General features: G+C 44.4%; 10 protein-coding genes across 10 annotated transcripts; 3 read left to right on the forward strand and 7 right to left on the reverse strand.

Annotated features, from left to right (window-relative positions):
- Positions 1-12: 12 nt before the first annotated feature.
- Positions 13-1,158, reverse strand: FA14DRAFT_121628 (uncharacterized protein; the record flags this gene model as incomplete). Its single annotated transcript, XM_025496473.1, has 4 exons — positions 13-270; positions 325-689; positions 744-796; positions 845-1,158. 4 exons carry the CDS (start codon positions 1,156-1,158, stop codon positions 13-15), a joined length of 990 nt encoding a protein of 329 aa, XP_025355223.1.
- A 178-nt stretch (positions 1,159-1,336) lies between these two features.
- Positions 1,337-2,950, reverse strand: FA14DRAFT_167384 (aldolase; the record flags this gene model as incomplete). The annotated part of the gene is made up of 2 exons (XM_025500082.1): positions 1,337-2,446; positions 2,938-2,950. The coding sequence occupies 2 exons, from the start codon at positions 2,948-2,950 to the stop codon at positions 1,407-1,409; spliced, it is 1,053 nt and encodes a 350-aa protein (XP_025355224.1). The 3' UTR covers positions 1,337-1,406.
- A 143-nt stretch (positions 2,951-3,093) lies between these two features.
- FA14DRAFT_167385 (mitochondrial carrier) lies at positions 3,094-4,570 on the reverse strand (the record flags this gene model as incomplete). Its single annotated transcript, XM_025500083.1, has 2 exons — positions 3,094-4,300; positions 4,427-4,570. 2 exons carry the CDS (start codon positions 4,568-4,570, stop codon positions 3,248-3,250), a joined length of 1,197 nt encoding a protein of 398 aa, XP_025355225.1. The 3' UTR covers positions 3,094-3,247.
- Positions 4,571-5,146: 576 nt separating this feature from the next.
- FA14DRAFT_160323 (5-methylaminomethyl-2-thiouridylate-methyltransferase) lies at positions 5,147-6,979 on the forward strand. The gene has a single exon (XM_025498625.1). The coding sequence runs from the start codon at positions 5,364-5,366 to the stop codon at positions 6,831-6,833; it is 1,470 nt and encodes a 489-aa protein (XP_025355226.1). The 5' UTR covers positions 5,147-5,363; the 3' UTR covers positions 6,834-6,979.
- An 80-nt stretch (positions 6,980-7,059) lies between these two features.
- Positions 7,060-8,623, forward strand: FA14DRAFT_160324 (TFIID-18kDa-domain-containing protein). The gene has a single exon (XM_025498626.1). The coding sequence runs from the start codon at positions 7,327-7,329 to the stop codon at positions 8,506-8,508; it is 1,182 nt and encodes a 393-aa protein (XP_025355227.1). The 5' UTR covers positions 7,060-7,326; the 3' UTR covers positions 8,509-8,623.
- Positions 8,624-11,710: 3,087 nt separating this feature from the next.
- FA14DRAFT_120327 (uncharacterized protein) lies at positions 11,711-12,343 on the reverse strand (the record flags this gene model as incomplete). Its single annotated transcript, XM_025496400.1, has 1 exon — positions 11,711-12,343. A coding segment is annotated over one exon (633 nt), but the record flags the coding sequence as incomplete, so codon positions are not given.
- Positions 12,344-14,540: 2,197 nt separating this feature from the next.
- FA14DRAFT_154361 (N-acetyltransferase GCN5) lies at positions 14,541-14,972 on the reverse strand (the record flags this gene model as incomplete). Its single annotated transcript, XM_025497671.1, has 1 exon — positions 14,541-14,972. One exon carries the CDS (start codon positions 14,970-14,972, stop codon positions 14,541-14,543), a length of 432 nt encoding a protein of 143 aa, XP_025355229.1.
- Positions 14,973-15,244: 272 nt separating this feature from the next.
- On the reverse strand, positions 15,245-16,177 carry FA14DRAFT_105595 (adenine nucleotide alpha hydrolases-like protein; the record flags this gene model as incomplete). Its single annotated transcript, XM_025495748.1, has 1 exon — positions 15,245-16,177. A coding segment is annotated over one exon (933 nt), but the record flags the coding sequence as incomplete, so codon positions are not given.
- A 235-nt stretch (positions 16,178-16,412) lies between these two features.
- Positions 16,413-16,862, forward strand: FA14DRAFT_35813 (uncharacterized protein). Its single transcript, XM_025502234.1, has 2 exons — positions 16,413-16,672; positions 16,744-16,862. Exons 1-2 carry the CDS (start codon positions 16,503-16,505, stop codon positions 16,811-16,813), a joined length of 240 nt encoding a protein of 79 aa, XP_025355231.1. The 5' UTR covers positions 16,413-16,502; the 3' UTR covers positions 16,814-16,862.
- FA14DRAFT_35829 (2-nitropropane dioxygenase) lies at positions 16,677-18,141 on the reverse strand. Its single transcript, XM_025502235.1, has one exon. It carries the CDS (start codon positions 18,078-18,080, stop codon positions 16,911-16,913), a length of 1,170 nt encoding a protein of 389 aa, XP_025355232.1. The 5' UTR covers positions 18,081-18,141; the 3' UTR covers positions 16,677-16,910.
- Positions 18,142-18,687: the final 546 nt, after the last annotated feature.

Below are 18,687 nucleotides of genomic sequence, written 5' to 3' on the forward strand. Positions count from 1 at the left end.
CTTCTCTCGATTCTAGTGATCTTCTTCATCCTCACCAGGGCAAAGCGAATCGAGCTCTTCTTCACTTGCATAACGATGTCCACAATAAAGGCAATAGTGGTGAGCACGTTTGAGATGGGAAAGAGTGATTTGCAGTCGAGCCTTTGATGGAAGGAAGCAGAATCGTCGAGCGTCATCTGCACGTTTGACGGCGACTTGCTTTTCCTCGTCTTGCTGCTCGATGGGATCATCGTCTCCGGGGAGGGAAGAGCTTTGCTTCTCTTCGTCTTTCTTGTCTTCTTCCCCATCGAGCCCTTCAAATGCAAAATCAATGAGCTTTGCTACATGAACCGGCAAATCATGTTTTGACTTTTTAAGCGCTTCAGGATTGATCCATAACGGTGAATATGTCATACTGTATGGCGGCAGACTATCCAATTCCTGACAAGTCTTTCGCGCGGTGACCAAGAGAGCTTCGTTATGTCTTCCTTCTTGGGCTGCTCTATTACGAATCCGGAAGTCTTCTTCGATGTTTGAACTTGCATTCTTTTCATGATCAATAGCTCGATCGATATCTTTACTGATAGCAGCAGTGGCTGATTGAACTCGTGGTGCAATACCAATGCCTGATCGTTTGTTACGTGGATCGAGCCATCGTTCATCAATATTCAGTGGGTCTATAAGTGGCTTCGAAGTAGGAATTGCAGGTTCTTCCTCGGAATCGTCTTCGAGGTCCGAAATATGAGCTTGTGGGGAAGGTCTACCAAGTGCTTCGCCCGGCTTGAAGCCCATAGCTAGCATCGTACGCATTGCTTTACTCCCTTTCTGCTCCTTTTCAGCGTTTTCTGTATCTGTAGTATCAGACTCCTTCCTTTTGTTGGATGTCGAAGCAGTTTCTTCTTCCTCGTCGAACTCGCCAAATAGATTCTTGGCCAGGCCCTTCTGTCTTGCTTCTCTCTCTCGTTGCGCTCTAGGCAAGATCTTGCCACGATCGTAATCATCATTCAGCTTTCTCCGCCTTTGCTCTGTATACCCTTCATTCCTGCTGCTTTTATCACCATCTCTTACGCCAATCCGATCAACCTTTGCAGCCTCGATGATATATTTGTCCGACATGAAATCTTCTTCATCTTCACTAGCCTCCTGTGTCGACTGAGATTGATCACCAGCATCCTTCATTCTGCCTTTGATCTGCAAGAATAGAAGGTATCGAGAGCATACAGGCGGTCGTTCGGAGAAAGATTGAATATTCCAACGTTTTGTGGAGAAATCTCGAGATCAACACTTTTACAACACACGCGTAGCGTCGGTGCTATGTCATTCCTCATGCGAAACACCATCAAGACAAACACAGGCTATGCAAATCTCTTATTATTTCATGTCATTTCCTAGCATTTATGAGCAGTATACAGTGATGATCAGTGTTCTTAAACAGCAACCAACTTCTCTTCGATGAACGTCTTGCATTGATCTTCAAAAGAGCAGAACAATTCCAAGGCATCAAACAATCTTTGTTTGGTAACGGGATCTGCCTCATTTGCAGCATCGAGGGCAGCCCCATTGTTCGTCAAATAGTCCGTCTTGTACGTTGGCAAATCTGCTTTAGTGAAAGAAGTTGATCCTGTCAATGGATCATTATTCAGTAAAACTTCCACTTCTTTTGAAATATCAGCTTTAGGATCACGTTGAAGAGCAGAAGATGAAATCGTGATTAATTCATCCAAAGTTGGTGGTAAAGCAGTAACATTTTCACTTCCCAACATTGCACATGCCATTGCTTCTTGCCAAACAACAAAGCTTGCAGGTTTCATTTGAGGTTGTTTTTTGCCGTTTTGTTCACGTTCAATGTTATAAACATGACGAATTTGAGCAATTCTGTTGGACATTGGATGTTGGGTTAAGAAATCTTCCACGTTTATGCGTAAAGATGGATCACCGTGTGCTTTGATTTCGTTGTAGTATGGACTTATTGCATAACAATTTGCCTGACTGGCAGCAACTGCTTGCGTAACACTAAACATTGCTGTTCCTAATGTTGCAATCCCTTCAGTTTCTAGTTGTTTTGCCGCATTCATAGCCGGACCTGTGGTTGGAATTTTGATTGCATAACGATCTTTACTGATCCCAACATGTTCGAATGCTTTTGCATATTCTCTCGCCCATGAAAGTGTATCTTCATAATCGTATGCACCTCTTGGACTGACTTGAACCAAGACTCTACCACGAATGAAAGGTAAAGTACGTTTACAGAACAAAGCTGCAATTCTGCAAAATACGACTTTCCATCCTTGTTTACCTAATTCTGCAATGACGCCATCTACAATATCTTTATTTGCCTCATCGCATAACATGGCTGCCATTAAGAACTGATTGGATGTCATATCACATGGTTTTCCATTGATACGATTGGCATATGAGCTATCCATCGTATCGATATCAATCTCGCAAATGGACGAAAGTGCATCTGCTAATGTCGAACCATTTCCTGATTTTGTCACTGGGACAGGTTCAGTATCCTGACTGGTCTGATTAATCGTGCCTGGTGCCATTTTGGATGAAGAGCGAGTGCTATGATGGAGAAGAAGACAAATGCTTTTGAGAAGCTCCTAGCCAGGTATAAACTTTACCATTTCGGACCTCCGAATCTCTTTCTCCTTTCCCCCACAACAACAAAATAAGGTAATGATTTCGGCTAATTCTCGGTCAAGTGCAGGATAATGGCGTTGAGTGATGCATTGTACCTTATGCCACTCTCTCGATTCTGCTCTTTCTCTCTTCCTCCTCAGCCTAATTACGACTTCGGGCCGTTGAAGAGGCTTTCTTGGATGCATACTCTGTTGCGTTCCCCCCACGTTTACACACCGCATAAACTCAAACGCGAACGATTTACCGGTCACCGGTTTGACGAGTCAGGCGTCGGTGCCGATTGATTGAACTGTACTGTACATAAGCAAGTACCTTGGATACTCATTCCTGCGGCCCTGGAGAAGGCAAATCGATCAATTCTCTAAAGTGTATGAGGCTGATCGGATGCTGTAGTACGTTGTGATTGGCTAGGAAGCATACTCTACATTCTTTATCTTATCTTATCATTCTCAGATCAGATCAAGCCCAAAAAGTCTTCTTTCTTAACCTCTTCTTCCTGACAAATATTCGTCTATTAAAAAAAGATGCATAAACAGTATGCGTACAAATGTATGATGCAAATTGCGTTAAGAGAGATGTATGAAGATGATTTCCAAATGTGCAAAATATCGAGCATCTGATATTACCGAGCGTTCATAACTTCATCAATTGGCTTTCCTGTCCTTTCAGCAATCTTGGCTGCGATCGTTTCGATCAAAGTCCACGTCAATCCATGCGAAATGAAACTTCTCAATGCACTAACGCCCAAACCTCGATATAGCCGCAAGAACCTTCGCAAGAATGTATCCCGCTGTGTTGGATTTGGCGGTGGTCTTTCACGCATTAGATGTGTAAACAGTTGCATGCCCGTTAGCTGTTGTGGATGTCCAGAAAGCGTTCTTTGTTGAACATTGGTTTTGAGTAAATCTATCGGATAAACGAAAAGCCAAGACGCTATTCCAGCTGTCGAACCTGTAAGGAATGAAACGACCGGCAGTGGTAGCCCAAACAAACCTTCCTTCTCACTCGGTGAATTGCGCTTGACGACCGATCGCAAAGAATCGTAGAAACCGAAATAGAATGCCGTTCCTAGCGTATCACGACAAAGATGAAGCGGGAAACCGATATAGAATCCTTTGATTTTTCCATGATATTTCCATATATCACCTGCGGCCGCGAAACCTGACTTGGGCATAAACCTTCCTTTTGATTGTGAGACTATTCCTTTCTGTACAGCCGTCAGATATTCTAGCTGTCGTACCACTTTGACCAACTCAAAAGGAGCTGAACCACAACTGATAATCACACCACTTGTAGCACCTCCTGCTAATCCACTCAAGGCTGTATTTGATAATTTTGAAGGATCATTCAGAAACCCGTTCTTATGTAGCCAACTCTTTGTATTGACGTAAATTGCAAACGAGCTAGTCCTAACGAATGAAATCGTGATCAAGGGTATCGTAACACCTCTAAAGAAACCTGCAAGTCCTTCTTCTTTTATTACCGCTTTTCCACATGCCCAAACGCTTGGATAATGTTTTACCTGTAATCTGGATTTTAAACTGTCAAAAGGAAAGGAAGCCATTGTGGAAACCAAAGAAGCCGTTCCTGCTGTTACGATCGTTCTATAAGACCATAACAATTCATCAACTTCTCCTTTTGTCCATTTTGAATATTCGTACCATCCATGATCTATCTGTAATCCGGGTCTAGGTAGTGGAGTACCTTCGTTTGAACGAAGTATGGATGGCAGTCCCCATTCTGCTTGTGGTTTCCCTATAGATTCTAGAGAGGAAGCTTTCTGCCGTATTCCATCTCTAACGCCAAGCATTCGATCTGAAATATACGATGTTCCTGCTTGGGTTAGTGGAGATAAAGATGAAATACTTGTCGTCGAAGGAGCATACCCCGAAGAAGTGGAAGTTGAAGGGGTGGAAGAACTGCTCCCAGGACGAAGAGCGTCCATCGTCCTGTTCGAGGTATGACTTTTAGGGGCAGACCAGATAGAGCTTTAAATTCCAACTCCTATTCGATCAGTCGGCCTTTGAGTGATGATTGTTCACCTGCGTAGGTGTTAATTTGGTTCCGATTTTATTGCCGGGATGATGACGGGCGTGCCGAATTTAATTCGTGCTTGATTTGTTCTAGGTTATGGTGTATGTTTGATATACCTTTCCCATAATCTGTTTGCTGTTGTGCTATTCAGAGTCTTGATGGTAATGAAGATGAGTTAATTCCCGGTTGATGAATTCCCTGGCCGATCTGAACATCTGTACTACAGTATATATGCTGTCTCTTGTCTTGGTTTATACTGCTTGAAAGCCACCGCTGAAACGTTTGTCTAACTTTACGCCTGTGCGTATGTAAGAAAAGAGAAAAAAAAAAGAGAGGAAAATACAGGCTAGCGTGGTAGAACAGTGTTCGGACTATGGCGGATGTTTCTTAGGCAGATTTGTTTGCTGCTAGTAGCCGGACAGGGTAAAGGGCCACAGAGGCTTTCAAATCTTTCTAAGCGATTGTATGCATGATTTTCTTCTTGACTAAAGGGAAAAAAAAAAAAAAAACTCCACTACTGTTTATTGCCCAACAGTTTGTGATTGTTTAGCTGACTATGCATGCAGGCAAACCCTAACATATCCGACACAATTCCAACCTTCCTTCTCTTCATTTAACGCCTAGTGTGACAATTATATTCTAGATTGCCATCAATCACGATTCACACCTCAAAGCTATGAAGGTCGTATGGCAATGATGCAAAGATGTCTAAATCGATCGTCAGGGCATTTCGATCGGGTTTATCGGTGACCCGATCATCTCACTTGGTGGGATGTAGGAGAGCGATACACACTCCAAAAAAGATACACACGAGTACAATTGGAGTTGACAATGAAGCACGAATGAATCATGTGCTATCAGCATATCCTACATTCAATCTCAACCCAGAAGAAAATCTAGCAAATGACAGACCTCTAGGACCTCGTAAGGGCGATGAAGCTATCCTTACCTTGTCAGGCGGCGTGGATTCTTCTATGGCAGCCTATCTTGCATTGACAAAAGGAGGCTTGATTCCCCATAGGACAATCTTTATGCGTAATTGGAACTCTCTAGACGAAGCCGAAAGCTTCGAGCCAGGCGCAGGAGGAGCAGAAGGATGTCAATGGTTACGTGATTGGCATCGTGTAGAAGCGATGGCAAAGTGGTTGGATGTCAAGCCAGAGTTAGTGGATCTTTCTATTCCATACTGGAATTCCGTTTTTGCTCCAGCTTTGGATGAATGGCAAACCGGTAAAACGCCAAATCCGGACATTGCCTGCAATCGGGAAATCAAGTTTGGTGAACTTTTACGACAAATTGATGCCGAAGAGCAGAATGACACCTCTTTCGGAAGGTATAAACCACGGAGATGGCTCGTCACTGGTCATTACGCTCACGTCGGCTACTACTACCCTCAGCAAGATTCATTGCTCCATGCCAGATTGCTCCGTGCAAAAGATTCAAACAAAGATCAATCATATTTCTTGAGCGGTGTTTCATCCGTACATCTTGGCAGGTCACACTTCCCTTTGGCCAATGTTGAAAAGGATCATGTTCGAGCTGCAGCAAGGGCACTGGGTATGCCAACAGCCGAAAGTGAAGAAAGTATGGGTCTATGCTTTGTCGGGAAACGAAACAAGCGTCAAGAAGATCAACCGAAGTCACTCACTCGCAAGGAGAGAGGCTCTGCAGCAACACAACTTGGCTTTGCCGGCTTTTTGGGAGATTATATAGATCGAAAACCTGGTCCGATCTTGACCTTGGAAGGCAATCAGGTTGGCACTCACTTTGGTCTACATACGCTCACTGTTGGCCAAGGTGCAAGGGTAGGCGGAGCACAACAAAAATACTTTGTTGCTGCAAAAGATGCCAAAAGCAATGCTGTGATTGTTGTACCCGGTACTGATCATGCAATGCTACAATGTACCTGGCTGGACATAGATGAATTTTCTGTGATTTCTCCTGCAACATACAACTCTAATGGTACCCTATACGCTCAAATTCGACACCGTCAAGATCCTGTTGCCTGTCACATTGAGAAATGCGGGGACTGCACTCGTGTTCACTTTGAGCAGCCCATTTCGAGTGTAGCTGAAGGTCAAGTTTGTGCTCTTTATGATGCCAGTAACACTGAATGTTTGGGAAGTGGTGTGATCACCGCCGTTCAAACCCTTGCTTCTTCGGAGATGCAGTGATGAGCTTTTGTCTGTTTATTCCTGCTGTATACTATCTTTTTGTATTATGTTTCGATAATTCTATTAATGATTTCATCCAAACGATACCCATTCCATCAAGACGATTATGAGGATTGTTTGACTGATAGAATCTTCTTAACGCGGCGCCGGCACACGCATACAATGACGCGAAGGAGTACTAGGCTGATAACCGGCCGCATAAATGCATGCGTCAATGGGGAAGATTAACTCTTTAAACCATCACATTCACATTCGATAATTCTTTATGCGGATATAGCACAGACTTTATAAGTTGAGAAGATGGCGACTTCAGTCGTTGCAGGAACGCCGATTGGAGGAACAGGGGTGGGAACATTGCCAGGCACGGAATCACCAGCGGAATATCGTTATTTGTACCTACAGGAAATAGCACAAATGGTAAGTATTTGCGGAGAAGGGATGCACATAAAGAACAACAGATCACTGACAGCTTCTCCAATTCGCATCAATAAAGATGTTTGTGTTTGGTGATATTGTCGATCCACATCCTGATGTGCTCAAATTGGTAGAAGATATCGTACGCAATCAAGTGATCGAAATGTTACTGCAATCAAGGGCATTGGCAACCCGAAGATCATCACGTTATCTTTCTCCAGAAGACTTGCTATTTTTGATCAGATATGATCGTGCAAAAGTGAACAGGTTGCGAACTTACCTAAGCTGGAAAGACGTTCGAAAGAATGCAAAAGATAGTGGTGATGCAGGAGGAGCGGGAGCGGATGTTGGAGATGGAGCGGGTGGTGACGATGGCGGAGGGATGGATAATCCGATCAGATCAAGAAAGATGAAAATACGGCTACCATGGGAAATCTCTACCGTCTTTAGTGAATATTTGCACTCCGGTATCGCAGCAACGGCAGCTGCCGCACAAGGTGAAGATTACGAAGAAGAAGATGAGGATGACATTGAAGCACATCAAGATAGTCTTCAAAGGCTAAAAGCGGCAGACGAAGCAACTCGTAAGATGACAAGGGATGAGTATGTTCACTACTCTGAATGCCGTCAAGCAAGTTTCACATTTAGGAAATCAAAGAAGTTTCGAGAATTTATCAATGCGGGCGCTTACTTGGACGTTAAACCGAACGATGATATTATCGACGTTCTGGGTTTCTTATCGTTTGAAGTCGTGCGGGAACTATGTGTCGGAGCGGTTGCTATCAAAGAATCTTTCGAGGAAGATGCAAAGAAGTTTAAACGATTGAATGATGGCAGTCGATCCCGCAAAGATATGATCGAAAGCGGACAAGGGATACCCGGAAAACAGAGGGACCAACAGGATGATGGGGATGTTGATGGGCCAGCGACAAATGGTACGATCACAGTAGAACGAAATGGATCCACCAGCACAACGTCATCTCCGGAGAAGAAACGCAAAGAACTTTCAGATTCCGCAACCACCAGTTCTGCAAACAGTTCACCGACTAAAAAGCAAAAACAAACTGAAAAGAGCGAAGAGGAGATCTCAAGTGAAACACCATGTGGATTGTTCACAATGCCTCCTGCTAAATCTAGCCCACTGATGACAAGTCATGTTCGTGAAGCGTTCGCTAGACTGCAAAGGGATCGATCAAGCTTGTCGATTGGATCAGGTGGAATGGCAGGCGGCTTGAAACGAACGCGAGTGTTTGTGATCTGATTAGCAGCTTTGTACCTCTTCTTCCTGGTTCTGGACACTTTCTACTGTATTTCTATCCACATACAAAACATACTATATCCGTTACTTATCTCGAAAACATGATGATATTAGCAAGAAAAAATGTGTGAACAAGCAACGAAGCAAGGGAATCTTTGAATGAGTGTGACAAATCTGCGAGCAACAAAAGGGTACTACAGCAAGAAGAGAGCAATTTAAAAAAATGAGAGTGATAGTGTGTTAAAAATAAATTTTGTGCTTTTCCTCCTTCCAACGTCTATCTGGAGATCTCTGCAGAATCAGTAGTCGTTTCCTCTAACTCTTCCTCCTCTTCCACCATTGATGACAATCTACGTCCTGCATTTGAAGGAGCGGTTTGCGGCGGTTTACGCAGCAATCGACTGATTGGGATCTTGCGTGCGCTTGCACTACTAGGTGATACTCTCACGAAACCTCCGCTTGATTGTGAAGAATCATCGGTTGAACTACTTGTGCTTTCGTCCCCGTCAACTTGAGCTGGAGCAGTTGAGGGTCTACTCGTTACCCTCTTGACAACGTACTTTCCTGGGGAAGAAATCTTTTTCGCATTTTGTGCAATCATACCACCAAATAAGGCCAACGATGGAGGAACGGCGTTCGAGGTCATCTCTTCCTCTTCTCCTTCGTCTTCATCAAGATCTCCATCTATATCGTTTTCCTCCCAATCTTCATCTCCTTCTTCCTCAATGGTTCCATGATAATGTTGTGAAGGGCCATTGTAAGATTGTTGATGCTGATAAGAGGACGATTTCGGATTAGCAGGAATAATGTTTTGACGTGCTTGCAACGGTCCCCAGTCACCACCGTAATCCTCATCATCATCTTCGTCATAGTCGACGGAAGATGAAGTACCTCCTAAAGACATTGGCGTTTTGGGAGACTTCGTTCCAGGATTATCGTGCGAATCTTGCATGCTTTCTGCGCGATTGAAACCATCATTGGATTCCAAATCTTCCAAGAAAGATGATCCAACGTTTGTCTTTAACGTTTTGATCACTTCCCGTGGCATTGCGTTAGCAGCTGCTGCTGTTGCAGCCGCACGACGACTATCAGGATTGGAGGATGTAGATGAAGTGGATTCATTGCGTTCGTGTCCGTTGACTTTTCCGTTTGCGTTTCCATTTCTGGTAGAATTGAAAAGTGCACCTGCGAAAAGAGGGTTTCCAGCTGGCAAACCTGAATACTGAATCGGGACAGACTGCGATTGTGGTTGTGGCTGTTGCTCTTGTTGGAAAGTACGTGTTTGTGAGGCAGATCGATTGACTGACGTTGAAGATCCATTAAGAGAAGGCAGTCCAGCAAATAGAGCAGGACTGGCACCTGGCAAACCAGAAATAGAACGAGTCGGAGAAGTGGGCATCGACGAATTGTTCAATCCAGTCAAATCACTGCTTGATTCATTGCCATACGTAAGGGTCGTCTTTGCAGTAGTTGGAGTGGGTGGAACAGAGCCAGTCTTATATGCCTCTTCGGCTGCCAAGACTGCTGCAAATGCTGGTGTAGGTGCAGGCATAGGTGCACGATTTGGCATTGGAGGAGCTTGTCTTGGATATGAATCAGATGTTATGCTGGCTGCACTGCTGAAACGAGGAGACTTTGGCGGTACTGGCGGTGGAGCATCGAATGATTGACGACCACTTGCAGGACGAGAACCAGAAACACCATTGGTTGCATCATCAGCATACAAGGAGATGATCCTGCCTTTGGGTGTCTTATCACCCACGTCAGCATTACGTGATGTAGTAGTTGCCGCATCCATTGAAGTTTTTGGCTTATCTTGGGTATCATCGGGGAATAATCCAACTGTAGCAGGACCTTCTAAGTGGGCACGAGATAGACGTTTATAATCTGTATCCTCTCCAAATGTTGCTGATAAAGGTGTGCTGGATTGAGTACCATCGTTTTGGAAGCTGAACCTTGGGGATGCTTTGATCGGATTAACATTGATAGAACTTTGTTCGTCCATACTTTGCGAATATCCGTGATTCTGTCCAGCACTGCGTGGTTTACCCAGAATTCTTCTCTCAAACAAGGAAAGTGGAACACCATGTGGGGTACCTCTAAAGACAGGATCAGTGTTCGAAGTTGGTGTTGTTGCAGATGAGGCAAGAGAAGCGCTAGATGCAGAAGTAAGTGGATTTCCAGCGCGTTGTTGACGCAATGATGATCTTGACGATTCCAAATCTTTTGCAATAGCCGCATAATCTGTGGCTGGAATGGCGGGAGATGTACTGGCGTCTGATCGGTTTCGTAAATGCGGTGGCCTCGTTGGTGTTGTGAGAGCAGTAGTACCATTCTCGTGTAAGTTTGGCGAGCTGAATGTTCTGCTCATGATCTCTTTCAGATCATCTTCTCCAAGCTTGTCGTTATGCGCATAGCCAGTATTGGCTCTAGCATTACGACCCAGCGAAACAGTGCTTCCAGCATAGGAAAGCCCATTTAACTCCAAATTGGTGTCTTGCGAGGGATTCATCAACCTTTGACGAAGATTTGCGGCTTCGTAGGCATCTGCTGAACTTGTTCGAGGCAATGGAGGTGCATCCTTCTTGATGTTGGAGGAGCTTGTGCTTCTCAGCAGACGACCAGAATTAATGTCAGAGGCAACGGAAGATGCAGCTTGCTTCGCTTTTCCAGCTGCCAGTACAGTTGCACCTGCAGTGACTGAAAATCCGGTCTGCAAGCCATCGATGAATTTTCTGCGAGTACGATCTGTAAACTTTTCATTCTGATGGACATCTTCATCCCATTCGGCTTCGATGTCTTTACTTGCATCTCCGCCATGACTTGAACGGGCAATACCGTTACCGTCAATGTGAACGTATTCATCCGTGCTTACAGTAGAGATACCTTGACCTTCAATCATGCTCTTACCAGTATCTGCTGTGCTAGGGCGCAAGAATCGTTTGCTTAGAGAGGGTGGCATGCTACGATTACCGAATTGTGTTCTTTGAGTTGAGCCTTCGCCTGAAGCGGCTTCTTCTGCTGCTTGTCTACTCTTCATCATCAAAGTGTCTTTTGGTGTGATTGGTTTGCGGGCTCTACGAGCCAAACGCTTTGCCATTCTTTTTGCAGTGATACGATCGGCAGATCGTGTGCTTCCGGCTTTTCTAGGTCCTGTATCACGCTCTGCCAAGACATCTTTCGGCGTGCGTAACGAGAGATCACATCCTGCTTGCACAAGAATGCGTGGTAAATCCAAATGTCCTCGCGTAGTAACCATTCGATGAGTGAATGAACATTGGAGACCTGGACCAAGAATGAATTCTCCTCCCAACAACTTTACATCGCCTGGCATACGAATTGGCATATCGACAACGCCCTTTTTAATGGCAACCATACTTGCTTTGAATGTTCCCATCGTTTGGTAGTCCGGTCTAGAACATGCGGGACCTGCATCATTGGTTCGAAGAGTCATTCCCAAAGCGGAATAAATCTTTCTGGTAGGATCAGAGAATACTTGTACGAATTGCGGAATTTTCATCACTTCTTTGTAACTCTTTGTGACATGCCAATGTCCTTGTCCGACGACAATCAAACCCAAATTTGCACGTTGTAATGGTAGAGGATCCACTTTTTGAATTGATTGAGCAAACATTTGACAGAATGGGCAGAACCAATGACGAAGGAAGATGACCAAAGTTCTCTGTTTTTCGAACAAGCGTCCAAATCGGACCAATTCTCCATCTTCATTGTATAGACTCAAACTTGCTGCTTCTGCCAATCGACGGTGTGATGGAGGATGAATGGCGTAGGAGCCTGGTGGAGGAACGTCATCCAACTCGTCTGCATCATAAATCATTGGTTCAGCATCAGCAGCAACAGGATTCTTCATCCCTCCTTCTAAGACAACCATGCCATCATGACTAGTCGCATGTGAGTCTTGCGTAGTAGCCGTTGTAGCAAGTGTATCGCTTCTTGCACGTAATGAATGTGCACTTGAGAACTTTTTCAGATCTTCATCCAAAGTGAACATTTGACCATCGATCATCAATGTGGCACGATTACGAGATGAGAGGGCTTTTGCTGCTCCGTTCGGTAGAGCAGGAGCCGTTTTGGGCCTTTCACGATTTTGACCGCTTTTGACATGCCGGCCCTTTTCACCACGTACCGTGACCGTATTCGATCTCCTTCGGCCTTGAACACCCGCAACGAATACTTCATCGTGCATTTGATCAAGTTCACGTTGAGGGATATCAGAGCTGCTCATTCGGCGTTTGGGCAATTTTCTCTTGATGGACTTCTTTCCTGCACTTGTATTGGAGATATTTGACTTGTTGCGAGAATGAGTTTTAATTGTGGAAGCATTCGATGCATTACTTGCAGTTCTTCGCATTGCATTATCGTAAGAAGAAGGTTCCGAGATGACAACGCTGGAAGCCGGTTTAGAATGTGACGGGCCGGCGATCGCACTCCGCAAAGAAGGGTTGGACGTTGTACTTTTGCTTCCCAGACGCTTTTTCCCTGGACCGCCAATCGGTAGCATATAACGTACCTGTGCTGGCGATTCTGGCGTAGGCGCTTCGGACCGGATTTGTTCGACATCATCATCGGGTTTAGTCTGCTCTAGGCTTGAATCCACGCTTTCTTCGATTTGTTTGCCTTTTCCTTTGTCTTGCTTTGGCTGACTGTCAGCGTGATCAATTTGGTCTTCATCTTCGTTTGAGCGGGGTATTTCCTCTGAGACGGTTTCCGCTTCCGTCTCGGGTTTGTCTTGATGAATGCCCTTCAGCAACGGATTCGCTTGCTCGATCGGCGGGGCAGCTGAAGGTGGTGAGTCTTCTCCGTCATTCTGCTCTTGCTCGATTGCTTGACTTGGGAATGATTCTCCACCCTTGTCAGCTTCGATTTGGTCGGATTGAGGATGGCTGTCAGCAGCTGAAGGTGGTGAGCCTTTTCCGTCATTCTGCTCCTCGTCCTTTGCATGACTTGGGGATGATTCTCCACCCTTGTCAGCTTCGATGTGATCGGATTGAGGGTGACTGTCATGCTCGACTGACTGTCCAATTTGCTGTGAGCTATAATCCTTGCCATTTGATTCGAGATGCTCTGAATCGTGATCAGACATGATGTAATGCAGCCTTGATGGCTTGTTTGATGTGATAATACGGAATACAAGGTTGCATCGATCAATTAAGGTTTGCTCATTTGTGTTTTGTCAGGTTGCTCTTTGTGATGGTGGGAGGGAAGTTGAAGTGGTTGAATTGGGAATATAGGTTTATGACACTGGCCCAGGAACGAATGCAAAGAAAGGGGAGTGAGGTTATAATGAAAGATGGTCTTGCGTAAATGAAGAAGAGAGCATATTGCTACCGTGCATGAATGAGTAGTTAACTGTATTCAGTCAGATTCACACCTTTTACCCACGGATTACGCTCTCTTCTTGTTCTGCTGCTGCATTTGTTAAAAATTCCCACTCCGACTTTAAAATAAAAAGGGCGGCGTTTCAATCAAAAGTGGAACAGAGTGATCTTATGCTTTTTGCTCTGAAACAGGAAAGTTGAGATCCGTGTACAAATGCACTGCGCAGCGAGCGCTACGCCGTCCGAAAAAAAAAACACAAAGACGCAGTCAAGCTGTCTTCATTTTGCTACAACAGTACGACCCGCGTGCGCTATGCTGCATCACATTTGTGTGCTCTTATACAAACAAAAGAAAAGATTGGGCGTAATGACGTGCATCCAAGCGCATAAATAGCATCCAGATCAGTCAATCAAATAACCGCAATTGGATTGGACTCTTGAAAGAGGATCCGCAATTCAAAAGAAGATCATATGCCGCATGACCTGATAAGCATTACCATGTGAACTCATCATAATACAGTATGGTTCTGGTCCCTGATTTTATCCTTTAGCGTAGGTAAGGCGATGCGGTGCTTTGTGCCTGTAAGAGACTAAGTGTTGGTCTTGAATGCAGTGCTTGACGCTAATAAACAAAAAGATGAGCTACTCTCGGGTATTTTTTCTCACTTGTCTTCCGAGAAAACACAAAGTGTGACTTCAGAGCCATTTTGCCATTATGATTCTAGGTGTATGCTCATATCCTATATGTTGATAAAAGTTCATCACCTCTTCGTTTGATTGACGGATCATCAATTGTACTTTTGCAATTCCGCATTTACGTAACCATTCTTCACCTGCATTTACCATCATTTTACCAATCCCACTTCCACGTAAAGAGGGAGATGAAGCAACGTAATACAACCATCCTCGATGACCATCATGACCGCACATAACCGTTCCGCATATAGTGTCACGTTGAAGCGCCACTAGAATATCGGAATTTGATTTGTTCAGTGCAAATTGAAAATCCTTGCTTGGATCGTTGTAAGATGTTGTTAGATTGCAATCATGCCATAAGGAAATGACTCCTTTTTCATCTTGCGGTCTAGCAGATCGAACCGTGATCTCTTGCTGTGCTATCAGGCTCATTTTTCTGGACAGGTGTACTATTTGGGAGTATGCTTGGGCTCTACTACATAGAGGGAGCAGCACGGGAGATTTGAGCATCATGGTTTTAATTCAAGTTAATCTTGGTTGCATCTCTAGCTTTTTGTCGACACATTCCATCACGCGCTAGCGCTATCCAAGAATGACAATGACTCGATCGCATATCATTCAAGACAATATCATGCAATGAGGCAATTCTATTCACAGAAAGTATCAATCTATACATGCACATCTCAAGAAGATTGTTGCTTAGGTGCTGATGACCCTCTTCCTGCTCGTTCCTGTGATTCATCTTCTAATCGATAGGCTGGCAACCATCGATGTTTATGTCGATCTTGTTCATCAATTGGCTCTCCTTTGCGTGTGTCCAGGATTGGGTTGGGAAATGTGTTGTACGTACTTCCTAAACTTGTATATCCTTCATCGTACAAACTACAATATGGCACTCCATACGTTTGTCCCCATTGCTGTTGCTTTTCATCACAAACTTCATCTTGTTTCACAGCAAATAATGGACACCGCAAAAATTCCCATACATCTTGATAGGTCCAATCCAATATTGGCTGTATCCGTTCCACATCTGGCCATCCTGGATCAGTTTGTTTGCGTGGTGTTAGATCAGCTCCATGTGGATCTGTTCTTCGGGTTCCTACAAAGATTGCTTTCACGTCTCGATGAGGGTGATGCCCGTTTTGCTGTTGTGATGCGGTATTGGCGGTAGTGGACCTCGTACCTGCTGCTGAGCCTTCCTCATCTCCTTGTCCGTTAAGGTACAATTCCAATGCTTCTTTCATGCTTCCCTTTTGCCGAACAAGCAAGAGATTGTATCTTCGTATCGATTCTGCAACGAAGTCTTCCACTTCCTGGAATGGCGAGGTACAGGTTATATATAGCGATGGTATGCATTCCAGCATGTTATCCTCTGTGATGCTGTTTGTAGTCCTCCTCTTCTTCCTTCGTAAGACGGCTGCCAATATGTGTACCAATACAGTACAATCTTTCCCTCCATTAAAGCTCAAAGTGCTATGATTGATGCCTAGTTCATCAATCACTTCTTCACATAATTTCACTGCATCTTTCACCTTTGTTGCCAAATCACCATACTGTTTACGATTTTGTTCCTCTTCGAATAAAGCGTACGTGTTATCAATCGCTCTCAACCAACTTTGCGGAGCAGGCTGTGAGGGACCTGCAGCCTGTGCGTCCATGATGGAGGGTGAATAGTTGCTGGTGATGGTGATGGAAAGCAAAGACGGAGCTGATGACGATCTTCCAAATGAGCAAGAGGTGGAGCGTGCATTGATTATTTTGCTTACAAACCAGAGCTTTCCTTCTCCCAAACGTGTTACAGGCTTGCAAGCGTGCGTTGCAATAGGCCGAAAGCCCCGTTTGGCTTAGCCTTAGATCCGGCCTTTTAGCAAAACAGATCCCCGCAACGAGATTAAACTTTAATATAACATCTTCCACCTTTCATTGTTACCCTCAATACCCCTCTTCACCTCTCTCTTCAACATGGGCCGCGATCAAGATCCATTAGGCACAAAGCCAGACGAACAAATCTTGCAGGGCAAGACAGCATCAAAATACACAGATCCATGCAAAAAAGCAGCTGCTTTGAGCATGAAATGTCTAGAGGACAACATGTACGATCGAACAAAGTGTGCTTATGCATTCAATAATTAGTAAGTGTGACAAGAAGGATCGTGGATCCACCAAAAGCTAATGGAACTCTCTACCCTCCTATCAACCACAGCCGGGAATGTAAGAAGCAATGGATTGCAAGCAGGAAACAAGGAGGATTACCACCACAAGAGAATGCCTGAGGTAATCTCATTCGATGTTTCAACCAGCCACTGTATTTCTACGCATTCCAGAATGATATTCATGAGAAAAAGGGAGTACGATACAGATATGAGCTCATCATTGGAACTGTTTCAAGCCTTCAGCCAGATGTTCTATCGACTTGCGACAATCTCTTGTCATCTCAGCCACAATCTCGTCAGCATCTTTGATTTCATGTACCAAGCCAACACCCGTTCCAGCCCATGTGACAATTCTACTCGTATCTCCAGACTTTTCGGCTTCTTTATACACCGCTCTTCTTGCATCTCCATCGCCGCCCTTGTTGCTCATATAATCGTTGACTGTATCGTTCACCAATCCTCGACCATCAACACCTTCTGGCCAACCAAGCGTATTGCGTGCTTCATCAAAAGCCATCGTTCGCAATGTTGAAGTAGGACCGGCTTCAATGAGCATCTTCTTTTGCGCATCACTATAAGCTGCTTCCGGTGTCATTAGCATTCTTGTTCCAACGACGACACCATCTGCGCCCATTGCTAAAACACCCGCCATATTTGCACCTGTCATAATACCACCTGCACCCAGGAGTGGTGGAACACTTTGGGAAGGATTGGTGATTTTGTACGTACCAGAATCCAATTTGTTGGCTAGAAGTGGCACGATGGCAGAAAGAGGAGGTGAACTTCCTAAACCATGTCCCCCTGCTTCGTTTCCTTGAATGATTAGCACGTCTGCTCCGCAATCTTCAACGCCACTTCTTGCTTGTTTCTCATTACCGATACCGATGAATAGCTTGACTTGATTTTCAGGTCCATGATCACCATTTAAGAGCGCATCACGTTTTCGCACTACCGAACTCCAACCGATCATTTCTTCTTCATCTCCAAAGCTTAGCCAGATGGCAATTGGGTTTATGCGTAAAGCTGCATCGATCAATTGAATAGCGGGACTATTATCATCTTCTGCTTCTTTCGACGAAGGTTTCTTTCCGTTATTCAACACAGTCAAACGCCAAGTCAAGAATCCGATACCTAGATGAACTCTTGGGTGTTTTTGTTGTGAGGAATCTTGTTGTTGTACACCGAGAATGGCAAGTGCTTTGTTTAATTCATCTTTCATCTTTTCTGCTGTATAATAACCTGCTCCAATGAAACCTAATCCACCTGCTTTTGATACCTTACCGGCCAATGTCCCACCTGCCGCGTTTGCCATCGGACCAAGAAATATACTTGTCCTTAGACCGGGTAGAATGGATTTCAATGGAGTTCTCATTCTAGTTGTTGTCATTTTGTCTTGTTAATATGAGTTGTTTTCTTTACACTTCTTGGTGGTGATCAAGACAAGTGTTACTCCCAGTGGAGGCGGGGTTAGGGTTAGCAGTCGTTAGCGTCTTATATCCGGCCCAACCGAAAACACACACAGGCACAAGCACGCGTAAAAGATGCCGAGTTTATTGCCTTAAAATCCGATCTCATTCTCAGAGTGACAGCATATATCTTTCCAATTCATCTCTTTTTCGTTTATTCTCTCCTTTGTGCAGATCATTTAATGTCTCCCCTTGATGCAAAGTCAATCTGATAACATTCCAAAATGAGATGCAACAGGCACAGAAGAAGAAAGTGGCTGTGAAAAGGCGTAAATTGTCGTAAATATATGCACAACTCCATTCGTCATGCAATGCTTTTTCACAACCAAACATAAGGATACTCGATCTGTGTAAGAAATTTGATGTCAATATTCTCCTTTCATGGAACCGAAAGCGGAAAAATGTTGACGCCATAACAAACAAAATCTCCGCCTAATTTGGCAAATTCTTTTCAGCCCTTCGCCAAACGTAATTTAAAGGTCTTTCATTTCGGCGTACGGAAAGAATTGAATTCGATGTGAAATTCTC

The sequence above is a fragment of the Meira miltonrushii genome (assembly GCF_003144205.1).
Source record: "Meira miltonrushii strain MCA 3882 unplaced genomic scaffold FA14scaffold_2, whole genome shotgun sequence".
NCBI classification, from domain to species: domain Eukaryota; kingdom Fungi; phylum Basidiomycota; class Exobasidiomycetes; order Exobasidiales; family Brachybasidiaceae; genus Meira; species Meira miltonrushii.

What these genes read in the sequence shown, in the direction of transcription:
- FA14DRAFT_160323 (XM_025498625.1), top strand. Translation starts at nt 5,364, where the DNA reads ATGTCTAAATCGATCGTCAGGGCATTTCGATCGGGTTTATCGGTGACC.
- FA14DRAFT_160324 (XM_025498626.1), top strand. Translation starts at nt 7,327, where the DNA reads ATGTTTGTGTTTGGTGATATTGTCGATCCACATCCTGATGTGCTCAAA.
- FA14DRAFT_35813 (XM_025502234.1), top strand. Translation starts at nt 16,503, where the DNA reads ATGGGCCGCGATCAAGATCCATTAGGCACAAAGCCAGACGAACAAATC. An exon ending in GCTTATGCATTCAATAATTA is followed by an intron (nt 16,673 to 16,743) that starts GTAAGTGTGACA and finishes TATCAACCACAG; the next exon opens with CCGGGAATGTAAGAAGCAAT.
- FA14DRAFT_35829 (XM_025502235.1), bottom strand. Translation starts at nt 18,080, where the DNA reads ATGACAACAACTAGAATGAGAACTCCATTGAAATCCATTCTACCCGGT.